Source organism: Phalacrocorax carbo, chromosome 9, assembly GCF_963921805.1.
Source record: "Phalacrocorax carbo chromosome 9, bPhaCar2.1, whole genome shotgun sequence".
Classification (NCBI taxonomy): Eukaryota; Metazoa; Chordata; class Aves; order Suliformes; family Phalacrocoracidae; genus Phalacrocorax; species Phalacrocorax carbo.
In genome coordinates this window covers 2,061,938-2,074,071 of record NC_087521.1, presented here as the reverse complement: position 1 = coordinate 2,074,071, position 12,134 = coordinate 2,061,938, and the positions used below count along the sequence as shown (strand labels likewise).

Here is a 12,134-nt window from a genome sequence, read left to right as displayed (position 1 = left end):
CCAGTAGTTCAGCCCCCAGCCTGTACTGGGGGGGGGTTGTTCCCCAGGGTTTTTTCCTCCCCACGTGCAGGACCTCACACTTGCTGTTGTTGAATTTCATGAGGTTCCCCTTGGCTTAGCTCTCTCAAAATTAGATCTAGCTTACTTTTGTTTATTTTGATGGATATGTACTGAGCCTTCTTCTCAAGATAGGCCTTTCTTTCATTGCTTGATCTGATGCTACCCACCTACCTGTAAGCTCTTTGACCACAAATGCAAATCCAAAATGGAACAAAACCTTGTAAAGCAATTAAATTGTTGCATTGTCAGCATAATATGATTTTGCAGTTTTACCCGATGTTAAGGTCCTAAAATGTAATCTACTGATGTTATCTACAGTGGTTTCTCTATCAGTTCTTTATATGTTATCTCTTAACGTAACACTGCAGTTTAGCTCAGTACCTAAATTCAGGTACTAGTGAAACTAATTTCAGTACAGATTTGGGTTATTTCTGGGCTCTTCCGACTAGCTTTTTGTAGTTATTACTGTTATTCTCTAAAGGGTGAGGGAAGGAAAAGGAAGGTTACGTAATAATAATCGCTTGTTTGGAGTAAAATCATAAATTGTGATTTGGCAAGAAGATGGCAGTTTCGTACAGTGGTTTGTTCATAAAGCCCAGCTGTCTCTTTACACAAAACTCAAATTTTTTTGGGTGTCAATGCTTGTGAGGGTCACGCATATGCTGTACTGTCTCCAATACCTGTCTGCACATAGAGTTGTGGTAACCATCTTTGATTGCCTTTCTTCATCATGGCTCAGGAAGTACTGTGGGAAGTACTAGCAATGTTAGTGTTGGCCGTGTTCATCATTTGTCTATTGATAGTCAGGTATTTAGCCTTCTAATTAACATAAGGTGGTTCTAGGTGTACAGTGTAAGCAAAATCATGGTGCTTAATCTTTTCCCATGTGAATCTATTACCGCAGTTAACATATTGGCTATTTTAGATGCCTAGAAACACATCTAAGCTATCTGTGGCATTTGCCAGTAGGATCACAAGTTGAGCATTTTTCAAGACTGTCCTCCAGATACATGAAATTGATTGTTAGTGAGAAAAGGGCGACCAACATGGGCATGCTGGAAAATGGGAGGTCTGTACTGCTTTTAAAATTTTTTTAAAATCTGTGTGGAGTTATTTCTGAATACACGGTTATGTGACAGCTAAAACCATGACAGTGACCGAGACTTCTAGACTAAATTTCTGACTTGGAAGAGATACCCTCCTGTCCCTTTTGCTGTTTTCACCTAGGCAAATTGGTCAGGGCTCACTGACATGGAATATACGTGGCAGCACTTAAGAAAGTTAGTTACTTTACAGAAATGTAAACTCCAGGATTCATGTTATCTGTTTTCACTCCTACTCACCTGTGCTGGAGCAGGAGCTCAGGAAGAGATAAAATCTCTTCCTGATCTGTGTTCTTCAGCTTGGAGATGGCTAGAGGCATGTTGAAGTTATCAGGGATATTATTATGGTCACTGTCACCCAAAGGAATATGATAGTAGGTACCTGTATATGTGCTCAGTAAGTTTGTGCAGTCATATCTTAAAAAAAAAATAATCTTCAGTTAGTGTGAGATGGGTTCCACTTCTTTCTAAATATCTAGATACTTGTAGGGGAAGCAGTAATAAAGGAGAAGGGCTTAGGCAAAATGGAAGTGGAGGGGATTCTTCTATCTAACTATTATTTTTACATCATACAAAATAGATGGCAGGAACAGATAGTCAGGACTCACAAGGTGACTTAAAGCTGCAAGTAAGGAATTAATAGCTACATTTTGCCAGTGGACTATGTTTGTGCAAGCTATTTAGAAATTAGAAGTAGTAAATTTTTTTAGGACCTGAATGAAACAAAATGCACAAATCCACATGTAATCAGAGGCCTCTTAGGTTGTCTAAGATCCGCATGTCCCCTGCCTACCATGCTTCTGAATATTAAGAGTCAGGTTGTAATGAATTCTGACATGAATAGCAGAGACAATACAGCAGTAGTTTTTAAATTCATCTAGAAACCTGTTGTTGACATTTAAATGATCAGATGCAAAGAAGATGGGAATGACAACTACAGAAAACAAAAATGAGTGCTGAAAAACCCTTGTAGCCAGTAATACATGAAAAAGAAAGAAATGTTTTTCAATTACTTGAGTTTAAATCTTACAGAAGTGTTTTACAAGAGGCTGTAAAGAATGCGTGATGGCTTCAAAAATAACTGTAAACTATCTGGATTGGAGATAACTATGTGAGACATACAATAAAAGTCTCACTTGCAGCATTGTCAGTAATGCTATTTGTCTATAGAAAGTTCCTCCTAGGTATGAAGAGGGACGGATCAAATATGGAGTTCTTTTATTCATATGACTTCATTCTGTGGCTGAACAGACTTTAATTTTATTGTTTTCCTTTTCACATTTCCCAACATATAGCATACACTAAAAAAACCCAGTCGAGGAAGGTCACTATTTTAAACACAATTTAGTTCTCCCATTTAGGCCTCACATGGCAATATATGTATATATATGCAAACACACTAATATATTAATATATTAAGGGAAAAGAAAAACAACTGCAAAATCTGCTTCTGAATTTCAATTTCTAGAGAAATAAAGACTTAACAAGACTGCCATTAATCGTATACTAGACTGTATTCATACTTTATCTCTCTGGAATGTGGTGGAAAGAAATGAGACATTAGAGCTTTGGGAAGGTGAAGCATTGTGTGAGCTAGTGTGGTAGCCCTTTTGGATGCTGCTTGTTGCTGAGACTCCTCTGTCATTCTTTTAATTTTGGAATTGTAGGATTTTTTTAAAAACAGTTATTTAAAAGTTCTGACAGTTTTGTGTAATCCCTGTGGTTTAAATTGTAAAGAACCAATTTGATCTAGAATGTGGAATGATCAGACCCTTTCGACATATTCTCCACATTTTATTCTTCCCGAGTTTGAGTCATCCTGCTCTCACCTTTAGTCCTTATTGATATTTTTTGGAATGAAGAGATTTTTCTGGATGCCTTTTTGCCTGATCGTAGCAAGTAGTCTGATTGCTCTTTTCAACCTGTGATCTGCATTTCATTCCAGCTTATTCTTCAACATCAGAGATCCCTGTGTTTCCATTATTTCATCTTTTGGTTTTACATATCTCAGCCAAACTTCCTCTCTTTTTAAAATAAATATTTAATATTTATTAACCTTGGAATAAGCATGCACTTGGACTTTGTGTGTCTAAGCATGCATCACAAGCATGTGAAAGAAAAAATATACACTAAAGATATTGGGAAGAAACTGGTGGTATTGTAGTGGGGTGTGAGAAGCATATACATGGGAAAAAATTGAAGGTTTCATGGTGGAGGGCATATTTTTTAAATCAGTTTTTTGTTGGATACTAAAAGCCTATGGGGGAGGTAGCCAGTGTTAATTTATAAGAAAATAAGCCTTATTGTTTCCACTAGTTCTGGGTCAACTTATTCTCCTAGGAGTAATCTTCTTTTTCTTAACACTTGATTCCGATGGTCTTTGCTTTCATACAAATGTAAAAGAAATAGAGCTCAACTGAAATGACAGGAGTGTCAGCAGAAATAGCTTTCTCCTCCTGTATGAGTTTCTACAAGCTGTTATGGTAATTTACCAGTGGAATCGTTCCTCTCCAGGCAGACCATAGCAATCCTTATCATATTGCCTAAATCCTTTAATTTGCACTGCCTTCCAAGATAGGACAAAGTAAGATCAACATTTACTGTTGTCTTGGCCCTTACTATAAATACTTCATACAGTGTTTTAAAGACTTCAGTCTACCAACTAAATCCCAGCATGGATATTAAATATATATTTATCTGTCTAAATGGTGAGAATTTGACTGTTTTCATGGTAATGATTTTTGTCTGCTTCTGCATGTTTTTTCTCTCAGGAAATTTAAAATCTTGCTCATGTTGTTTAATGAGCTGGCTGGTCAAGCATCTGATGCCCCGGTGGGAACCTTCAAAGTCACTGAACACATTTTTACTTAAATCTAGCTGACATTTCTGTCTGTTTGATTTAATGTATGATTTCTGTAGTTAGATTACCAATCAGATAGAGCCTAGTACAATCATTCCTCTGTGCCATAAACATGCACGCATCCTGCACAGAAGTTGGCTTTTTGCTGTTGGTCCACACAGCAAGACTGTTTTCAAATTCTGCTGATTTTTAGGAAGAGTTTAAAAGTCAGTTTTAATTAGAAATAAAATTTTGAACCTGTAATGAAAATTCTGAGTTCGTCATTAGTCTTCAGTATTTTATTCTCAGCCCAATTCAGATGCTGCACGTCTCTCTTTTTTTATAATCTGGTGGAACTAGGCTATTACAAACCATGAAATATTTGGTGTAGTGTATTTTAAGTGTCCTTTTCATCCATTTTGTTTCTTCTGGGGCCTGGTGCCTGCAAGCCCAAAATTTCTTGGGGATGTCGCCTTCCCTGCTCCCCTTCTGTGTCTTTATTAGGCAGTAGTAAACTGATAAAACATTTTCAAAAGGAGGCAGTCTGCAGATCTGTCTTTTGGCTGGCAGCAATTATACCCCAAACTGCCCCATGCACTGCGTTAAACCAAAGATACCCCCTAGAAAATTACACTGAGCCCTGAACTGATGTGGGTTTTGATAACTATATAGAGGTGTCTTTTAAGTTCATGCGCTTTATGACATAATATTTTCAGTCTCCCCTCCGCCTCAAAAAAATCATGCTACTAAAAGGGGAGAGTGGCAATTGCCAAATGACATACGTATGACGTCGTCCCTGGTTTCTGATATATGTTGAGTGCGAAGATCGTTGTTGCCTCTTTCCCAACAATTGTTGAGGTGGCAGTATTTTCCTACTGAAGGTGCCTGAAAAATTGGCCACTTCTAATTTATTCTTGCTTTTCCTATAGTAAAGTAAAAAAAAAAGCTTTGAAGGGTGAAAGAGAGAAATAACATTTTTTTTTCCTCCTTAAAAATGGTGGGTTTACGTAGTTTGTTTTTTTTCTGTTCAGAAAAAAGAAAAAGGGCCAGAAAGCAGTGAAAAATGTGTTCTTATGCTTTTGTTGCTCTTAACACGGTGATAAGGTAGGGAATAAAAATTTTAAGACGTTGGGTTAATTTTCTTTTTCTCTCCCTCCACCCTGCTTTCATTTTTTGTGTGTGCAGTAAATCTTGGGGACACGGTGAAGCAGGGAATCCTGCAATTTTGGCGTCTTAATCCCAGAGCTGTTGTTCATGAGAGACGTGAACTGACAGAGGGCATGCCTGCAATCATTTTATTTCTGTGAGATTTCTGAGTACAGCATGTTGAAGTTAGCCTAAGATTCGGGGGAGGAGGGGCTGAAAGTAAGGATAGGAAAGGCTCTACTTATTGAATGCATTAAAAAAAAAAAAAAAGAAAATTAAAAACGGGCTGGATCTTCATCACGTAATTCTACACCTTAGAGTGAGTAAAACTGTCTTCATGAAGCACTTTGCAAGCTGTTCTGCACAATTCATTGCTGGCGTGTAGCCAGCGACAGGAGCTGCAGCCCAGCCTGCTTCTAGCTGCCAGCGTTCTGTTGTGTAGGAAGCGAGCCCAAAATAGCATGCCTTCCTACTACCTCCCTTCAGGGTGCTTTAGCAATTTTTCAAAGGTCAGTAGAAACTAGTATCAATTCAAGTAGTCTTGTGTCTGCTTTTAATGTACGCTCTTACAGGTAGTGGAGAGCAAAGTTACTTTAAAATTTCCCTGGAATACTCTGAAGTTTAGCTGTGTGTGAGGATCCATGATGATTTGCTCATGTCTCACTGGTCAACATTAAGCTAGTGCAGTCGGGTAGGCTAAAAATACTGTCTCGGTCAGTTTGCTCTGGCAGGAGTAGTATCGTAACATGTATTCATTGAGTAGCCTGTGATAAAATGAATGTGTCCTCAGAATTAGGAATAGCCAGTCTGGCTCACAGTCATTTGACCTACTCACAAGCACAGTTTCTCTTGAATATTCTGGTTGGTTTGTAAATCAGTCAAAAGGCAGAATATCCTGATGGTAGATTAGAAATACATTTATGAGATGGAAGATGAAGCAGAGTTTCACTGGGAGGTTTAGTGACAGCTTGATACCATCCAGACAGTGTGATCTATCTGAAGAAAGATTAATGTTAATTGAAGTGGCATTGGAGAACTTCAGCAGATGACAGCAGCCAAGCTGGCTACAAGCTATTTTTAGAAAATTGACTTCACTGCATTCAGTATGACTTCTTTATTAAGTTAACAGATGAATCAATAGCTCAGCTTCTTATGCAGTCTCTGAATGTGGAACTCTATGTAAATGTCATGTTCATATCTTTGGTGAGAATTCAAATTGTAAAAGCTGACGAGTATCGATTCAGTCCAAGTGCACGAATGTCTTCCACGTGATGATGCTGGATGCTGTGTTGTTCAACTGGAGAAAAATGTAATAAAATCTGTAATAAAACTAAAAAGTGTGAAAGTTGAAGAATGAACCTGCACAAAAATTGAGTCCCTGATGAACTGAATTCTGTCCCTTCTAACACGTTCTTTGCTGCGTTATATTCTAGTGTACAAAGCCCACAGTAGTTAATGTGTACTCATGCGAACTGGTCCTTTGCTTTTCTGATCGCAGCGTAATTGCTTCTTGAAACACCATGACCAAAAAAGGTACTATAAAATGTTCTAACAAAACCAACCTGCAGAGAGAGGTTGCTCCTAAGAAAATGAAAAAATATATGCCATGTGCAAGTCCTCTGTCACAGACTGTGTATCATCCTGCGTCGAAATCTCCTGTGTGTAGTTGTCTGGCGTCTGTTCTTTCAGGTGTCAGTGATCAAATCAAGGATTTGCAGAATAACAAGCAAACTTCCAGACAGGTCACAACTGCTAGTGACACTTAAATGTAGTTCAGAGAAATACTTGGAAGTATAAAGTTTCCCTTAAGTTGGACATGCCGATTAATGCGTGGATTTTCAGTTTGCCTTGATTTTGCTGTTCTTTCTTACCATTCATCATAATGTTTTTGTTTTTCTCAGTAACTTCTGTGCGTGTGACGTTGTGTTGTCCCTTACACTGTGGACTTCCTACTGACTGTGGGAGATTTGTAATAGCGATTTGGTAATACCAAACTAAGCGCTTTCAAATTTCTTTTCAGAGCATTTACCATGTGGTTGGAATGAACTGGGATTTATGACTTTTGAGTGAAGAATATGCGGCAAGTTTCACAAACAGTTCTGCCTCTTTAAGTTTGTTTGGCAAGTGAATTGTACAGTGTAATATTTTGTGTGTGAAATTCAAGCTAATCAAGACACTTTGCCAGAAGAAAAGCAGACTGTTTTTAAATTTTATCTATATGTTATTGTTCACTGCTCACAGGCTGCCAAACAGTCAGCTTAAAACCTTTTTTCATCATAGATACATTACTATATAGCAAAAAGAAAAAATTCTATTCCTCACATATATAATACTTAAGACCAGTAAAAGAGTTCGGGTTTTGTTAACTGGATCCTCCCAGTGCATGTGATGCCTTTAAACTTCTGTGAAACTTGTAAGAAAACTTTATATACAAAGTCAAATGTCTTTATTATGTCCTGTATAGTACCACGTTTAACTAGCAGCCTGCTGCAGTGGATCTCTCTTCTGGGAGTGAAATCTAATGTTCTGAAATGAAGGGAGGATAGACTTCCTTAAAAACATCATTTCAGCGCTGAGGCATTTATAAATTTTATATTTATGTGTCTCTGGTTCTCTTTCAGGTTCAAATTTGTTATTATTTATGTATATAGACTGGATTTTCAAGCTAAAGATGTCAGCGTAGGGCTGAAAATGTATTACGATAGATATGGTGAACTGGAGCTGTAGATGAGCCATTGTTTATTTAAACAGTAACATAACTTTTAACATATCGTTCTCTTTGAAAAATGTGGAATTGTGGTTACTGACATTTTACTTGAAAATAAGCTACCATTTGGAATGCAATTTGCCAGATTCAGAGTATGTTAAACTCTTGACTCAAAACTTTGCAGAAGTATTTGCAGAAAATGATACTAATTAATGGTTTAAGCAAGCCAGATGAGTTTACTGAGTCAATTATTTTGATTTAAAAAATTTTTTTCTGATGTGTTACAATAAAGTGCTGAACAGTTTTGCTGAGGGTGGCCAATAAAGAAATCTGCCAGATGGAATTCCCTGCTGGTGGACTGCTGGCAGCAGAGGCTCTGTCCTCCCCTTCTGCGAGAGGATTGAAAGTCAATTAAGTTATTTTTTGGCTACTCCAGAGCGTGGGCAGGAACGGATCTGAAGGAACTAAATAAAAAATGTTTCTTACGGACCTCATTCTAGTAGCAATAGAACTGGTCACGTGCAACGGTAACGTGCACTGATCTGAGTCATTCCTTATCACAGTATGATGAAGGAATCCTTTGTCGTGATGTTAAAAACAATTTCTTTTAGCTATCCCTGGAAACAGCATTTGAACAAAGGTCAGATATAGTGAAGAACAAAAGTGCATTCGCACTAGCAAAAAAACCAATTCAGCACTCTCCAACATTCAACTCCATTCATGATTAGTAGCAATGGAAGTTCCAGAGGAAATATGAGAGCGCAATTCCTACGCTTTAATTGTTCATGATGAATTTGAATGCTGTAATGTCTGGACCCTGTCTCTGCCTTGGAAATCATAATTGATATTACGTGGAGCAGCAATGGACTTCAGACTTTATTTTTCCTTTGCGGACTTCATCTTCTGTCTAAAGCCTTCAAATCGTTCATTTCTGATGGTACCTTACTTGTAGAGATACAGAAAGGCAGGACTTATGGGGTCAGGACTTAATGTATTTTCTGTGTAATTCTCTTCTCCCCTTTTTAGGTCGAGTAAACAATATGTGTAATAATTTCAAGATTCAATATAAGAAAATACATCCATGTAGAAATGCTGACAATTGGAAGGAAGAATTCCAGTAATAGGGAGATAATACAAATACACATTTGATAGCTGTCTGTTGCTTTACAATAAATACTTTTTAATGTGATTTCCATTTCTGTAGGACCCAGAAGATTACCAGTGTTGCTGTACAGAGCCAGCAGGGAGGTCATTAGTGTAGTTATATTTTTAGGTCTGAATTGTCACTATCAATGATACTGCTTCATGAAATAAAAGAATCTATGTCTGCATGTCTCTAGGGAAAATGTAATATTTACCACCGTTTACAGTACATGCTATTCCTGCATCTTCAGTATGTGAACTATTCTTTACCATAAACTTTTGCAGGATGTAGAGAAGTTCAGGAAATTCAATGTGGAACAAAACCCCCTATGTCAGTGTCAACTGTTGCACATCACCCACTTTTTATTACCGGTCATGAACTCCAGAGACTTTTCAAACATGGAAGCTGTAGAGTCTGTGTGGTTTCTGAGGTCTGTACGTGCAGGTCTAATTATAAAATGTCGGTTTCTAGAATTGCATTTGGATGTGTTTAAGACTGTGTAGCAGCTTAGTGAAATAGTGAGCACAAGGCACATCAGGCTTCAAATATTTAAACTTACCCATACGGCTTACAAAACAAAAAGGAATTGTAGAATATGATGACTGATAGCTGTTAATACAAAGAATAACATCCTGGTGATGGTAATTCTGCTTGGTTGCCCTAATTCTTATCTTTCAGGCAAGTGAAGGACACCTTGTTTCTAATGTTTATGTTAAACACAGGATAAAGAAAGGAAAGGATATTTTTTTTGCTGTTGTTTTGGGGCTTGGTGGGTTTTACTTCTAAATTAGTAGGAGAGAGATTTGTGTTTTGGAACAAGTCGTGACACCATTAAAATGCTGTGCTTTGTGTTACTGATTTTGAGAACATCCTTCTGATTTCAGAGAACATTTTTCTTCTTCTTATTTCAGGTTGGGTGGGACTATATCTGCATACAAGATAGTGCCAGACGAAATAGAAGAAATCAAGGTACAGTATTACTGCCTTTCAACACTGAATTTCTTTGCTTGGAGAATTACAGAAATGTTACATTAAAAAGCTATGCTATTTCTTGCTGTGAAGTGTATCATGGGGAGGAACTGACTGTATAAGGCAAGAAGATCAGTAGTCACAGGAATGAGTTTCCCCCCCTACTTGCTAAGGAGGCCTCATTTTTCAGCTCTTTCTTACGCATCTGGTTTTAAATGTTTGAGATCCTAGGAAACAGTGAAGGATGGGTTACTCATTGATCTTGGTTGTGCCAGCATGTAAGTGTGGAGGGAGGATTGTATTGTTCTAAGTCAGAGCTATTTGAAGTGTTTGGAACAAGTCACCTCCTTTACTTGTTTCTGGTAGCTGTCTTGTCTTGTTCAGGTAATGGGTTTTTTTAGGTTGTGACTGAAGTCAGCCCACCTCTTACACCTTAAATGATTGAACTTCTCAAGCTGTAATACAATAGGTGTTATTTGTATGAAATAAGGCACTACTGGAAGTTGCTAACACACACTAGCAGTGAGTAAAATGGACAAATCTATATAAAATATGGAAAAGTATTATTTTGCATATATGTATTTTAAATAGCAGCTGGCAAACAGGGAGACTGAGTATTCCTGCAGTAAATATAGCAGGAGTCTTAACTTCTGAAAGGTTCTCCAAGCAGATTTGAGTAGAAAAAGGAGAGAGGAGGAAATAAAAGAGAAAGCAACTAAGATTTTTGGAATGTGACTTCTAGAGAGGACAGAATCTTCTATGCATGATAGTTCAGAGTTATTTTGCCTCACAACTATCCCTCCCCTATTTAAACATTAAATATAAGGGGTTTTGTTTGATGAAATATGCAAGAATAGCTCTGGCTTTAATATATGATTTACCCTAACAGGTTGCTGAATTATATTCACAGGAGTTGGAATATTCATGTTTTCTGATAGTCCTTACAAAGTAAACTGCTTGCTTAAATGGCAAAGGCGTGTTCTTTATCAGGCAGAGAGCAGTAATTACTATGACAAATAAATAAGTCTCTGACAGCATTTCTATATGTTCTAGAAAAGGTGGTAGGTTAACCTCTTTTACAGCTCAAAATGATTTATGAGGAAAACATGTATTGACTTTGTTAATTCACGTAATTACATCTTAGGTAGAACACCATTATAAGCAGAGACTGTACCTCTGAGTTTATGGAAGAGGAAAACTCTGTAAGCCTTAATATACCTGCTGGTTGAAAAGTATCTTTAGAAGATTAATTAAATGTGTGTTTCTAAATGTACTAATAATTTTAAAAATAACCTGTATAATACATATATATGAGAATTTATTTATCCATATTGCAATACTCGGCAAATTTTAACATGTGCTTACAATGTTTCCGTTCTGAAGCATTTAGAATATATTTATCCTTGCATGTGAGTGTGATTTTACTATGTGTATATATCTACTGTGAGATGATATACGGTTGATGTATCCAGAATATTGCCTCTACACATGTGTGTATATGGTCAGTGGTGGGTATAATCGAAGCGGTGCATTCTGCTTAGCAAAATTAAGTAGTGTCTGGCATGATTATAGGTATATGAATTCAGAGAATTTATGGCAGAAGTGACAGTCTGTACCCTAACTATCGTCATGCACCTTACCAAGGTTAGGAAGAATCGTGTGGAACCAGTCACCACTACAGTTCCTCAGCATCTCAGTCTGAAATGGGGTGTGATGTAACTTACCTTCCATAGATTTTTGTCATAGGTGCTTAGGTTCCCGAAGCGAGAGCGCTCAACAGGCAACCATATGAAGGTACCATCACAGGTTGCCCCCCTGAAAACTTTTCTAAAATGTAGAAATGTCTTCTGCCACAGGATCTTCAGGACCAATGCTTCGCTAAGAGAAGCTTTCAGAGGAGGAAAGCTTTGAATGAATGCTGGTCATTTCTCCACACCAGTTAAAGCAATGGCACTTCATTTTCAGTACCTGCTGCTTTTAAAGTACTGCAGGAACTGATGAAAACAGTAAATACAGGAATTACAGCACATTTCAGAGAAAGTGTCACTGTTCCAACTTACTCTAGACTTCTGTTCTCATCAGAATTGTTTATCCTGTAAGCAAGGGGCTTTTCAAACTTGCAAAAACGCATTGGCAGATCTCAGCCTTGCTCTTTGTCCGCTGTAG

The 12,134-nt window shown here is 37.6% G+C and overlaps 1 protein-coding gene across 11 annotated transcripts in view; it reads left to right on the top strand.

Annotated features, from left to right (window-relative positions):
• Nucleotides 1–12,134, top strand: part of GPHN (gephyrin) — a 306,435-nt gene that overhangs the window by 112,383 nt on the left and 181,918 nt on the right. For all 11 annotated transcript variants that reach the window (XM_064460104.1, XM_064460108.1, XM_064460105.1 and 8 more), the window contains exon 3: nucleotides 9,911–9,968. In XM_064460104.1, coding sequence (XP_064316174.1) covers nucleotides 9,911–9,968 — 58 coding nt within the window. The remainder of the gene's footprint in view (nucleotides 1–9,910; nucleotides 9,969–12,134) is intronic.